Source organism: Euleptes europaea, chromosome 8 (genome assembly GCF_029931775.1).
Source record: "Euleptes europaea isolate rEulEur1 chromosome 8, rEulEur1.hap1, whole genome shotgun sequence".
Classification (NCBI taxonomy): Eukaryota; Metazoa; Chordata; class Lepidosauria; order Squamata; family Sphaerodactylidae; genus Euleptes; species Euleptes europaea.
The window spans coordinates 80,498,366-80,511,946 of NC_079319.1; the positions used below are offsets into that span (position 1 = coordinate 80,498,366).

Genomic DNA, 13,581 nt, shown 5'->3' on the forward strand with positions numbered 1-13,581 from the left:
TTCCCTGTTTTTGCCCATAGCCTGGGGTTGAGTGCAAAGGGGCGGCTTGCGTGAGATCCCCTGCGTCTTGGATTTTTCCCCCGTTTGGGGGGTGCACCGCGGTGCCGTATTGGTTGGAGAGGTGGGGGGGTGCTGGTGAGACTTGCTTGAGTTTGGTGGGGTTGTTTGCATAAGGGGGGAGCGTCCCTCCACCATGAGATGAAGGAGCAGGGTAGAAAATACAAACTCTGGGGTTTTGTTTTTTTTGCACGGTCCGTTTTGCTGCTCGCTCAAAAATGTTTTTGCAAAATCTGACTTTCATAATACATTTGCACGGTCAAGTCACCTGCTCCTTTTTTCCTTTTTGCTGAGTTAATAGCATGCAATGCACAGCTAGATTGCCTCTGGCTTGTAGTTTGCAAATTTCAATTGCACACTCCAAAGGTCACGTGTTGCTCCTATAGCTAGCCTAGTGCACCTCTGTTCCTTTCCATGGTCACTCGCGTGTTGCTTTGCATTGCAATGGTTAGCACAGGAGGTTTTGCCTTGGATTTGCCACTCTCTAGATGCATAGGATCGGCTGATCCCATTCATCCCAATAGGGAAAAGGGAGGGACCCCATATTTCGCCCCCCCTGATCCCATCTTTACAAAACTTGGGGGTTCTTGCAAGAAGGCTCCTCTGAAGCTACGCTGAAAGTTTGGGGGCTCTACCCCCAAAAATGCGCCCCTTGCAGCCACGGAATGGCTCGAATGTGTGCTGTAAATGGAATAAAAATGCACTTTAAGGGGGGGACCCCTTCCGGGGCCCATATTTCGGCCCCTCCTGATCCCATCTTTACAAAACTTGGGGGTTCTTGCAAGAAGGCTCCTCTGAAGCTACGCTGAAAGTTTGGGGGCTCTACCCCCAAAAATGCACCCTCTGCAGCCACGGAATGGCTTGAATGTGTGCTGTAAATGGAATAAAAATGCACATTAAGGGGGGGACCCCTTTCAGGGCCCATATTCCCCCCCCCCCGATCCCATCTTTACAAAACTTGGGGGTTCTTGCAAGAAGGCTCCTCTGAAGCTACGCTGAAAGTTTGGGGGCTCTACCCCCAAAAATGCTCCCCCTGCAGCCACGGAATGGCTGGAATGTAGTTTTTATGGCTTTATTCGGCCAAATGTTTCCCCGAACTCAAATCTTGCGCCGAATTCCACGGATTCGAAGCAGGGGAGTTCGGACTTCGGCATTTCCCAGATCAAAACAGGCCGGATTTTGCCGAATCTGAATTTTACCCAATTTTTTTTTCAACAGCCCTAGTTCAAGGTTTTAACCTTTAAAGCCCTAAACTGTCTAGTATCATTGTATCTGCAGGACCGCCTCTCCTGGTATGCCCCTCCCCCCAGAGAGCACTATGCTCGGCAAATTCCAACTTACTGGAAGTCCCTGGCCTAAAAAGTGTCCAGCTGTCCTCAACCAGGGCCAGGGCTGTCTCGGTCCTGGCCCCAGCCTGATGGAACTCCCTCTCTAGTGAGGCCAAAGCCCTGCAGGATCTGGCGCAGTTCCGCAGGGCCTGTAAGACAGAGATGATTTACCAGGCCTATGATTGAGGGCAGCAACGATTTCCATCATAGCTGGAATCCCTTACCCTTCTTTCCATCTTATACGAGTTCTCTGTTGTTCTCTGTTGGGGTCCCTGATAGCTTTTCCCTGGGCTCGCCATGGATCTGTGGGCTGATAAAGGGGCGCCAATTTGGTTTCACTGTCATAAATACTTGGTTTTAAATTGGAATTTGAAATTAATTTGTATATTGTATTATGTGTTATTGTATTATGTTTATTGGTTGTTAACCACTCAGCCCGGCTTCGGCCAGGATAAAGAACAGGATATAAATCTAAATAAATAAATACTATTACACATTATTTGTTCTGCTATTTATTAAAGTACAATAAAAATGATCACAATTCAGATTCGCCCATCAAGAGACTGTTTAAAGATGAGTGGATACTCTAATACTAAATGTACAGAATACTTGACTACAATGCCAGCATGTTATTATTTGTGGCACTGCTGTGATTCATTACCCATCATAAGAACTTACTTGCTATGATGACAACAAACTTTGTGAAAGGAGATCAGTTATTGATGGTAATGCTAGTACTGGAGCCTCTACAAAAAGTCTCTAGGATTTATGGTTAGAAAATCATTACTATTATTTCAATAAAACATAAAGCTGCATGAATATGGTCCTCGTTCTAATCAACTAATTTTCTATTAACCTTTTACAATAAAACAAAAGGATATTACAGATACAAAATATATTTTTGATACGCCACTACTGCTATGGATTCCTAAACCAACACATTCACATTACATTCAAGCAAGCCAGTGCTCTGAAGAACTAATGTCAGGTCATTCACCACCATTCATCTGTTACTTACCTCTTTGAAATAACTCAATTAGCTGGTATTCTAAGCTGTTTCAGGTGATCACTTAATACATCATAAATGATAGCAGTGATAATATATACAACAACAATTCTATAGATAAATGGGCACTGGAAAAATTAGCTTCTTAAAAAGTATGTTGATATGCTAACACTATATGCTAAAACTATATGCTAAAACTTTATTAAGACAGCTAAGGGTGGTGTTTCATGCAAAGATGTCCTCTGCAAGGGATGTTTTATTGACAGCAGGTTTTCCTTTTCTGAGATACACCCTGTGCTGATGGACCATGTCACCCATAGCTGAATGGACTGTAATTGCTTTATAATCCTTGCCTCAAGGCTATTTCACACATTATACAAGGCAAACTAGGCTCTAACAAACCAAATTAGCTAACCCTAGTTCCCTGACAAATATACCTGTGTGTGTGTAAATCTATATGCATGTATGCATCTATCTATCCATCTATCATTTTTATCTCTCTCTCTGCAAATATGCATTGTCACCGGCACACTAAAATATTCATGTTTAGAGGTATTTTGTTCATCTCATCTGAGAGCAAACTCATTCCACTTTCCATTTATGAGAGCATACACCTGAAGGGGTTTAATTTTTTGAGGGCCAGAACTGGGAATTCAACAATAGACGTCTATGAACCAAGTCAAATTCTCTATCCATGCTTTCTTTACACCCCAAATTTTGAAACCTTTCTGGAATTCATACAGAGAAAGCTACTTAGGAGGTGGATCAATGCTACTTGGTACTCACTTGTCTATCTCAATGCCTAGAGGATTAGCGGGACGTAGAGACAAAGGGGGCAACCCTTTGTTCCTGTCAGTGCGCATGTCATAATAGTTCATTTCTTCAACCCAGACAGCAGACTGATCCAAGATACCTAGAGAAAACAGAACACATATCCTTATAGCAATAAGCCCTGTCCAGCCTCATGAGGTTCTGCCCTGTGTAATGAAGTTGAAGAAGCTTGATAAGTCCAAAATACATGCCTAGACAAAAGTTTGGAAGCAGAAGGACAAAACTAACTACAAAAAGACTCCTGCATTGCTTCTATTGTTGAAGTAGCTGAGCCATATCGCTATGACAGCATTTATCTGGACTGAAGCCCCTTTCACACATGGTCCTCAAATTGCTTTCCTGGGTTTATAGTGCATCTTTAAAACTATTACTGGTGAAAACATACATTCCATTCTTCTCCACCCCCTATCCTGTATTTAGATGAGTGCAAAAGTAGAGTATGAGAATATCAAAGGTGCTTCATAATGTGCTGTGTGAACACAAAAATTCAATTATTACTTGGAATTCAAATAGCACTAACTTCTAAATATGAGCCAGCAGGATTCATGATCGTATGAGAACAGGTCAATTTAAAACTAGCTCTACAACCTAGTGGAACGGAAGCATTTAAATTTAAGAGGATTCTCAGAGGAGGAGCCAACAGTAGCACATGTGCTTTGCATGTAGATGGATCTACACGGGACCAAAATTGGGAAAGCCCCGTGACTGAGGCAGCCTGATGTACAAAGCATGGAAATGAATGGATAGCTTTTAACATAAGAGGTACATACCTATTTTTTCAGGTTTCAAAAGTTTGAAGGAAACAGTTGAAGTCCCTTTGCCTCCTGACCTGGTAGTGACAATTATGTCACCTTTATCATTTTTAGCTTGACCAACTCGACACACAATTTTGCTGGCAGACATCCATTCAGCAGTCAGAATACAATTATGTCCACAGATTGTCAAGCCTGGGTATTAAGAGAGTCAAATAAAACAGAAGTAACAGAAATGGATGTACAGCAGTGTTATCATCTCACAAATACCTGCAGTTTTCGTAGTCCACAAATATGACTTGACTGCTCCTTTTATGGATTCAGACAAATGGAGCATTGTTTACTCACCGTGAATGCTCCTTCTCTCCTGAGGCGAAGGCGTCTTGATTTGTGGGTTATTTCCTTCCATCATCGGGTAGGCAGGACCAATTATTTTGACTTCCTGTCTCCCCCTGGTGGGAAATAGCCTGCAAAACCTCAGTTACAGTCTTGCCTAGCTATCAACAGGAATGAAGCTCCTTGATAAAAAACATGTAAACATAATTGACGACAACAACCACAGTAATAAGACCAAGGAGGACTGAACTGGTTGAAAAACGGTCATCTCAGGAACCTAACTCGAAAAATTTTCCAGAACCTTGACCTTAACGTTTCCGCCTTAACTAAGAATTCTAACCTGTGCCGGGTGGGCAAGACGCCTTCGCCTCAGGAGAGAAGGAGCATTCACGGTGAGTAAACAATGCTCCATTCTCCTACTGAGGCTCCAGCGTCTTGATTTGTGGGACCTCCAAGAGCTCCCAACTGGGTGGGTAGAGCACCCTATTCCACCACGTGCTGAAGAACTCTACGGCCAAAGGCCGCTTGAGCCGATGCCCACGTGTTAACCCTATAATGTTTAACGAAGGTAGAAATAGATGCCCCGGTAGCGGCTTTGCAAATTTCTTCAACCGGGGCCTGTCTATCGAAGGCCGCTGATGAGGCCGCGCTACGCAGGGAGTGAGCAGTTATTCCCTGTGGCGCTATAACTCCCTAGGCCTTATATGCCTGTATGATGCAGAGTCTAAGGGTATGACTAATAGATGCTGCCGACAACCTTTTGCCCTTACTGGGATTGCTGATACCAATAAACATATAATCAGTCTGACAGATGTCAGCGGTTCTGTCTATGTATATATGTAGAGCCCTATGTAAATCTAAGGTAAGCCAGGCCTGTTCCTTTGATCCTGATTGCTTAGGACAAAAGGAAGGTAGGTTGATTTCCTGCGACCTGTGAAAGGGAGAACTTATCTTTCGAGTAAAGGTAGGGTCTGGTATCAGAACCACTTTGTCCTTATAGAAGGTACATAAACCTTCACGAATGGACAGAGCTCTGATTTCGAAAACCAGTCGCGCAGACATGATTGCAATCTGGAAAAGGACAGTCATCTGAAGGAACTTCATGTCTATGGTACATATTGGCTCGAAGGAAGCCTTTGTGAGGGCTCTAAGGACCAAATTGAGGTTCCATGAGAGAAAACGGTGTATAACCGGTGGTTGAGTCTGAGAGACACCCTTTAAAAAAGGAGATGACGTGCTGGTGCCTGGAAATAGGTACCCTATCCAGTTCTGGAATAACTGTGGCCATCGCTGCTATCTGTCTCCCTAAGGTTGAGGCTAAGAGATTAAGCTGTAGACCTTCCTGTAAAGAAAAAATCAGTACCCTCTGAATGCCCGGACGGAGTGGGTCCACCTTCTTCAATCTGGCCCATCGGACAAATGCTTTCCACGACGCATTGTATATGAGTCAAGTGGAGGGTCTGCAAGCCACTAAGATGGTGATCACTACCTCCTTTGAGTAGCCCCTAACTAGGCAAGATTGCCGTTCAAGCGCCAAGCGGTCAAGGAGAACCAGTGAGGATCTGAATGCACCAGTGGCCCTGGCGCAATGTTCCCCAAAGGGTTGGAATAGCCCAAGGTTCCTGGCATGACATCTGACGAAGAGCCGCGAACCAAGGCCAGTGTGGCCAGCAGGGGGCCACCAAGATGACTTCGGCCCAGTCTTCCTTAGAACCTTGGGAAGAATGGACAGCGGGGGGGAAAGCGTACAGAAGTCCCCGGGGCCAAGGACTCAGAAGGGCGTCTATGCCCTCTGCTGCCGGGTGGTAAAACCCTTCGAGAAAACCCTTTCTACTCTGCAATTTTCTGCGGAGGCGAACAAGTCTACTAAGGGAGCTCCGAAGACGGTTGTAATCTGAGAGAAGGCCGCATGGTCTAAGTACCATTCTCCTTCATCTGCCAACTGGCGGCTTAGATGGTCCGCCTGCACATTCAGAGCTCCCTTGATATGTTCTGGCCGAATAAACTGAAGGTTTGACTGGGCCCAGGTAAAAATCTGCACCGCTTCCCGATGCAGAGCAGAGGATCAGGACCCCCCCCCCTTTATGTAAGCCTTGGTTACTATATTGTCCGTTCTTATCAGGACATGCAACCCCCTGAGGAGTGGGGCGAAGGCTCGGAGGGCAAGCCGTACCGGCCTCAGTTCCAGGACGTTGATATGTAACGATGTCTCCTCTGTGGACCATCGTCCCTGGGTAGAGTTGGTGGCCAAGGTGGCTCCCCAACCCTCCAGACTGGTGTCTGTGATCACTTGTGTGGGCTCCCTGTGTATATAGAAGGTGTGCCTGACCAGGTTCCTTCGATCAGTCCATCATCGAAGACTCCTCCGAGTCTCTGAGGATAGGGAAATGGATCTGTTCCTCTTCTTTGCGATGTCCCTCTGGTACGGTCAAATCAGCCACTGCAGAGGCCTGGAGTGGAATCTGGCCCAGGGAACGACCGCTATACAGGCCATCATTAATCCCAGCAACTTCGCTAGGGACATGACCCCGGCTTTCCTTGTTCTGGCTAAGGATGAAAAGACATTGATTAGTTTCTGAACGCGTTCCTGGGGCAGTGATAGGGCATTGAGAGAGGAATCTATTCTGACCCCCAGGTGTAACATTGACTGAGAGGGTATGAGAGAGCTCTTTTGAAAATTGAATAAGAATAAGAATCCATGTTCCTGAAGAACGTGAAGCACCCTTGCTGTGTGATGTATGGACTGGTGTTCTGATTGAACACAGATCAGGATATCGCCCAGGTACGGGTGTACCTGGACGCCCTCCTGTCTGAGAGTGGCAATGATTGTCACTAGGGTCTTGGATGTCAACCCAAAGGGGAGGGCCCGAAATTGAAAATGGTCTTGTCCATAGGTGAACCTGAGGAAACGTCTGTGTGAAGGGTGTATAGGTATGTGTAGGTACGCCTCTGTCAGGTCCACTGCCATCATAAAGGTGCCTGGGAGCAGTGAATCCACTACTGACTTCACCGTTTCCATACAAAGTGCCTTCGAGCCATCCGCCTGTTTAAATATTGTAAGTTAAGGATGGCTCGCCAGTTCCCGTTCTTTTTGGGGACTGTAAAAAATATGGAGGCCCCTTTCGAGGGCAGGGACCTGTTCTATGGCCCTAATAGACAATAGATGTTGAATGGCCTTTAATGTTCTGGAATGTTTCTCTGCCCTGTGTGGCATGGGAGATCTTAAGAAGTGATCCCTTTTTAGAGATGTGAATTCCAGGAGGTAACCCCTGGATATGATCTGATAGACCCAGTGGTCTGGTTGTGAGGTGGTCCACCTGGCACTGAAGAAAAGAAATTCTGCCCCCACTGGAGACAGATGGGAGTCACTGGGGATTATTCTTTGGGAATTTGTCACCTCTGTCCGACCGGGGCGGTTGGTTCTGAGGTCTGGTGAACTTGCCCCCCCTACGGAAGGGTCGTGAAGCGTTCCACAATCCCCTTCTGAAGTCAGAACGATACCTGTTTGTTGCTCGTGGGGCACGAAAGGATTGGAAACCAGGGACTCATGGTTCCTTTTTAAATTGTTTAGGCAAGGCCTGCTTTTTATCCTTCGTCTCCACTAATATTTTATCTAATTTCTCTCTAAACAGGCGCCCTTCCTGAATGGGGTAGGCCATTAAGTTTGTTTTTGCCTTAAATTCTGCTGGCCAGGCTCTGAGCTACAGTGCCCTTCTTATGGAGGTTACCGATGCCATGGATCGTGCTGTAAAGGACATGGAGTCCAGAGAGGCATCAGCTATTAGGGTGATGGCGTCCTGGACCCTTTCTAATCCTCCCACTATTCTATGATGTTCTGAAGGAATCAACTGGATGAGCTTCTTTACCCAAAGGAAGGAGGCTCTAGCAAATATTGATGTAGTAGCATTGGCCTGTATAGCTAATGCTGCGTTCTCGTGGGCCCTTCTGCTTAAAGACTCAGCCTTTCGATCCAATTGATCCCTCAGGGATCCCATGCCGTCCTCAGGCGCAAGGCCAGGGGACTGCAAATCCACCACTGGTGCATCCACAAGAGGTACTTTCAAAAGGAGCGAGGGTGTATAGTGTTTTGATGGACTGAGGCGTCTGCTTATTGGATGCAGGACTGGTCCACTCCTCTTGAATGGCTCTGAGAAAAAACTCTGGGAATGGTACTGAATTATGACATGGCTGCTTTCTAGGAAAGCATTCAGGCACTTCCTGTTTCAGTTTAGAATTAGAGTCTTCTGTAGAGGAGGCCTCTTCATTCAGGTCCAAAGCTAATATAGCCTTTGCCAGGAGGGCCTGATAATCCTCCCCACTGAATAGGCGGCTCTGTGACTCCTCCACAGGGGCTGACTTGTCCAGGGAGTCAAACACATCAGCATTGAGGGAGGAAGTGTGGGAGCTAGTGCCAGCAATATTAAGATCAGTAGATTATTTTAGTGCTGCCTTGGTAGGCCATTGTGAACTGGTAGAAGGACCTCCCCCAGGGCCTGTAACCTGCCCACTCTCAAAGGAATGGGATCTGGTAGACGAGGAAGTTGCTGACTCAACCGGTCCCTGAGGGGAATTCTCATTAAGTATGCATGAAAAGCCTGCCACTGTCTTTGCAAGGCTATATTAATCCACTCATCTGCCTCCTCCCTGGTAAGCACCGGGGCAGCTGCCCTAGGAGCAGAGGGAGAGCATTGCCCCCCCGTCATTGAAGGAGATGGTGGGGGTTGTGCTGGCACTGGCAAATAAGTGGCGGGAAAATGGGCGCCCCCCTTTGGAAAGGCAGTAGAAGCCTGTACTCCTGTCATCAGGAAGGAGGAGGGAAAATGGCCGCCCGCCGGGAAGGAGGAGGTAAAATGGCCACCTGCCCCCGGGACCAGTGGCTGAACATTACCAATTCCAGATGGAAGTCCAGAGTCGCCGCCAGGAAAACCGTGGGGGTTGCGCCTTCTGTGCCGTCGGCATGCAGCGAGTAGGCGGGATCCTTTTTCCCGGCTCTCGACATGCCCCCCGCTCTGTGACAGCGCTTTCTCTTTTTTTTACGCCATGTAAGCTCGTTGCGACTTTTTAAGAGCCGCCGCGGCTTTTCGCGCCTTTTTTTTTTCTCCTTTCTTTTTTTCTTTTAGGCGCATCATCCGCACTCTGCGCTGAGCCTTCCAAATCCCTACCCCCTAAGGCACCAACATTGTGGGCATTGGGAGTGGGCGTCTCGGACTTCTTCGGAGTAGGCTGGACCAGCAGGTAGTCCGAGACTGAGAGGAGGCCATCCTCCCTCTCCTCTGAGGTGTTTGCCATAGGAATCTCCGGGATTAACACCGGGGCTCCTATTCACTCAATCTCACAAGGGAAACGAGGGACGGCAATGAGGGAGGGAGGGAACACCCAAACAGTAGGATATTACAAACAAACAGACAAAAAACACAAATCGATAAGGAGCTACGGTAGAAAACCTGAAAGGCTAACTTAAGCTGAGCAAGCACAGAGCTGTGCTTACGACCTGCGTACCCTTCTGAGGCAGGACGGAACTGAGGTTTTGCAGGCTATTTCCCACCAGGGGGAGACAGGAAGTCAAAATAATTGGTCCTGCCTACCCGATGATGGAAGGAAATAACCCACAAATCAAGACGCTGGAGCCTCAGTAGGAGAAAGACAATTTGTAAAGGAGTTTTCAGGTAGCATTCTTTAAACCAACAGACCTTGGTATTCAGTACTGAAGGACTCAGCCTTAAAGAACTAGAGGACACTTGGATGGGGTATTCCTTCTTCCCACCTGCCAAGTTCTGATTGGGTTGAATGCCACTGGCAGTGCTATCACTGATACAAATTGGAAGGGGGACTGCATCCCAACTGGGGACAGGGACACTAAAGGAGAGTTATTGTGGAGTTTTAATGACAATTACCCTGCTATATGGTTTTAAGAAGGTACAAGAGATGGTTCTTGCACTCTTCCAATATCTGTAATGGCTTATTCTTCAGATCCTTGCATGCACTACTAGTTTTCACAGAACTGCAGACAAGTCTCTTCACACCCATTGAACAGGTTATTGGTGTTGGAAGCACAGTAAAATCCAGAAGGGGGGGGCAAATTCAAAACCTTAAGAGTAATTGGCAAAGTAAGAAACTGAAATAATGATTTAGAACGAACTACTCATAACAGGCAGTACTAAAAAGAACCTTAGCTGCAGACCTGCACATCCAGCATGCGACACAACATAAGCAATGTTTGCTGGCAAAAGGAAGAAGCAATATAGCCCAGCCCATGTCACAATGTGATATCATACATAAGGCTGTGAGAGCGAGTCAAGGTTAGTAAATCCCACAGCAATCAGAAGCAAGGGCACTGTGCAATCCTCAAAGAAAGGCTAGGGTTGGTGGGCTACAAATAAAAAGCAGCAGCAGCTACAGCTTAACTTAAATATGGAGACACGAGTAGAATAACCCCACACTTATGGAGACAGGGGGGTAGGGGTCTCGCATATTTAAAGAACCCAGCACAAAAATTCTTTACCCTTCCTGTTGAACAAGTAGCACCCAGGGATTTTAACCATCCAGAAACTGTAAATGTTTCTGAACCTTCTATGTTTAAGACTGTATCTCACTTCATATTTTATGCTAGAATATGGAATACAAAACACATGCACCTCACTTCAGTCGAGAATGGTGTGCACTTGTTTACATGATTATATTTACATTATTACTTGTTTACATTATTACATGTTCTGGGGCAATACCCAGAAGCAGAGCCCAAGAAAGTGGATCCCCCACTTCCATGTATACTGCCAAGGAACATGGCAGTCTACACTTGGGCACCCCATTCCTAACTGATGCAAGATGTGCTAGGACATTTGCAGCCAAAACGCAAAATGAGAAGTAGTCCTTAGACATCACTTTTTTAGCAACCCAGATTCTGCGGCAAGATTTGGTTCTATGGCAAGAGCTTCACAGTATGGAGACTTCAAGGTTCTTGTAATAGGGTTTGCTGACAAAAGTCACATTCAGGGATACCAACAAATGACATGAGGGGCTAAATCCAGCCCCTTTCCTTACACTTTCTACAAGACTGAATGTTCACAGTGCTACTTCAAAGTTGTAAGCTGGTGTTTAATGTTTAATTTTATCTGTCGATGACATATGGTCCTGGCCTCAGTGGCTCAATGTCATCTCCTCAATTTCATGAGGAAAAAATATCAACTTTTCATTTTCATTTTAGCACATTGTTTCCCAAACTGGCTAGCTCCTAGCTTGTTTCTGATTGAGACTCTTTTTGACTTACCTATAAGATCCGCTGTGCCTGTTCCCAAATTTTCTCCTCGAATTGTGACCTTTGTCCATGCAATACCTTCATTGGGAGAAATACCTGTCACGAGAGGGGGCTTGCGTGTATGAGACATAATAGCTTTCTTCTTGTATTAAAGATCAGATATTCTGTAACATGAATCTGTAGAAAACATAATACTTCAGTAAGTAACAGCACCAACTATACTGAAAATACTCATTTGTAAATGTTAGCTTTTTAAAAAGATAAATTATTTAGCAAACTTTACTGCCTCAGTAAAGGCTCTTGCTAAATGTATTTAATCCTCAATCTCTAAGATATCTTAAGCAACACAAATGTGACATTGCTTTTTCCAAAAAAAATTAAGTTAAAACTAGATTAGAAGCACAGTTGCCCTAGTGAGAAATTTTTGGAAAAGTGAAATATATGTCATATTTATCAAACTTAACCCTAATTTAAGAACATGAACAGCGCAATCCAGACGGGGGGGGGGGGAGCTGTGGCACAGCTGGGGATGGCACAGCCACAGCGCAGCTGAGCTGCCTCCTAAGCAGCTTGCTGCGCCGTGGCCAGCAACTCAACAGGGATGCTCCCCCAACCCCTGTTGAATGGCTGCATGCAGCCCCATGGGCTGCATCTACATTTTTGCCAGTGTAAGTTCATGCCGAGGAGCCCTGTGGCACAGAGTGGTAAGCTGCAGTACTGCAGTCCAAGCTCTGCTCATGACCTGAGAGTTCGATCCTGACAGAAGTTGGTTTCAGGTAGCCGGCTCAAGGTTGACTCAGCCTTCCATCCTTCCGAGGTCGGTAAAATGAGTACCCAGCTTGCTGGGGGTAAAAGGAAGATGACTGGGGAAGGCACTGGCAAACCACCCCAAACATAGTCTGCCTAGTAAACGTTGGGATGTGACATCACCCCATGGGTCAGGAACGACCCGGTGCTTGCACAGGGGACCTTTACCCTTTTTTTAAAGTTCATGCTGGCAAAAGTGGGAATTCCCATGCTGAAAGGGCTCAGGGAGTTGACAAATGCCAGCCCCGCCCCTGGGCACAATCCATTTGGTACTGGCACAAGCCCCTGCACCGGCGTGCATGGCTATACCGGCACCCATGCATGGAGCTGCTGCACTGCTCCCAGGCACCATCGTAAGTGCCCTGGCATTTAAACCGGCACAAGTATCCCTTATGCTGGCACAAGTGGCATTTATGCTGGCGCTGGGGTCACACCACTTCCTCAGCACTTTTGACCCTCCCTTGTGGACTGCACTGGAAAGGTATCATGAATAACAATACCACATTTAGCAGTATGGTGTAGTGGTTAGAGTGTTGACTAGGAATTGGCTCATGCCTGATGCTGCCTTATACTGAACCAGACCATTGGTCCATCGAGGTCAGTCTTGCTTACTCAGATCCTAGGAATGTTGTTTATTTGGAAATCCATACAAACACTTAGCAATGGCATCAACACTGACCACTACATTTGAATCTTGGACCTAGCAGCTTTACAGCAGAGTAACTGACCATAGCTATTACCTTTAAACACTGTTTAAGAAATTTCACTCATTACAACAAAGGTTTTATCCCCAATTTTTTTTAGGTCTTCATATATTCACCATAACAGACAGAATGTCCCTCCCTCCCTCCCTCACACACACACAAATGACCTGGAGAGCACTGAGCATGCCCCTTGCCCTCCAGGAATCACAGAACGTTCACAGAAGCTGAGCAAAAAATTTTAAAACCCCTAGAAAAATAAGGAGGGGCAAACTTGGCCAGCTTAAACCAATAACAGGTTATAGTACCCAAGAGGGGGGGGGATTAGATTTGGGGACTAACTAACTGCTTCCCACTAACAGTAAAGAATCAGTGCAGCAGGCACTTTGGTGTGCTGCAACAGCATCTCAATTCATCAGAGGACTAAATTCTTAGACGTTCACCTTCGTGCAGATAAAAGAATCGTCTGCTATATGACTGCAAGTTCTGTAATCACTAGGTGGGGGGG

General features: G+C 46.1%; 1 protein-coding gene across 1 annotated transcript in view; it reads right to left on the reverse strand.

Moving 5' to 3' along the window:
• EXOC2 (exocyst complex component 2) overlaps positions 1-11,738 on the reverse strand; it is a 117,122-nt gene extending 105,384 nt beyond the window's left edge. The window contains exons 1-3 of the mRNA XM_056854065.1: positions 11,578-11,738; positions 3,993-4,169; positions 3,178-3,304 (exon numbers count right to left, since the gene is read on the reverse strand). Of these exons, the coding sequence (XP_056710043.1) occupies positions 3,178-3,304; positions 3,993-4,169; positions 11,578-11,695 (422 nt within the window). The 5' untranslated portion in view covers positions 11,696-11,738. The remainder of the gene's footprint in view (positions 1-3,177; positions 3,305-3,992; positions 4,170-11,577) is intronic.
• Between the last annotated feature and the right edge of the window lie 1,843 nt (positions 11,739-13,581).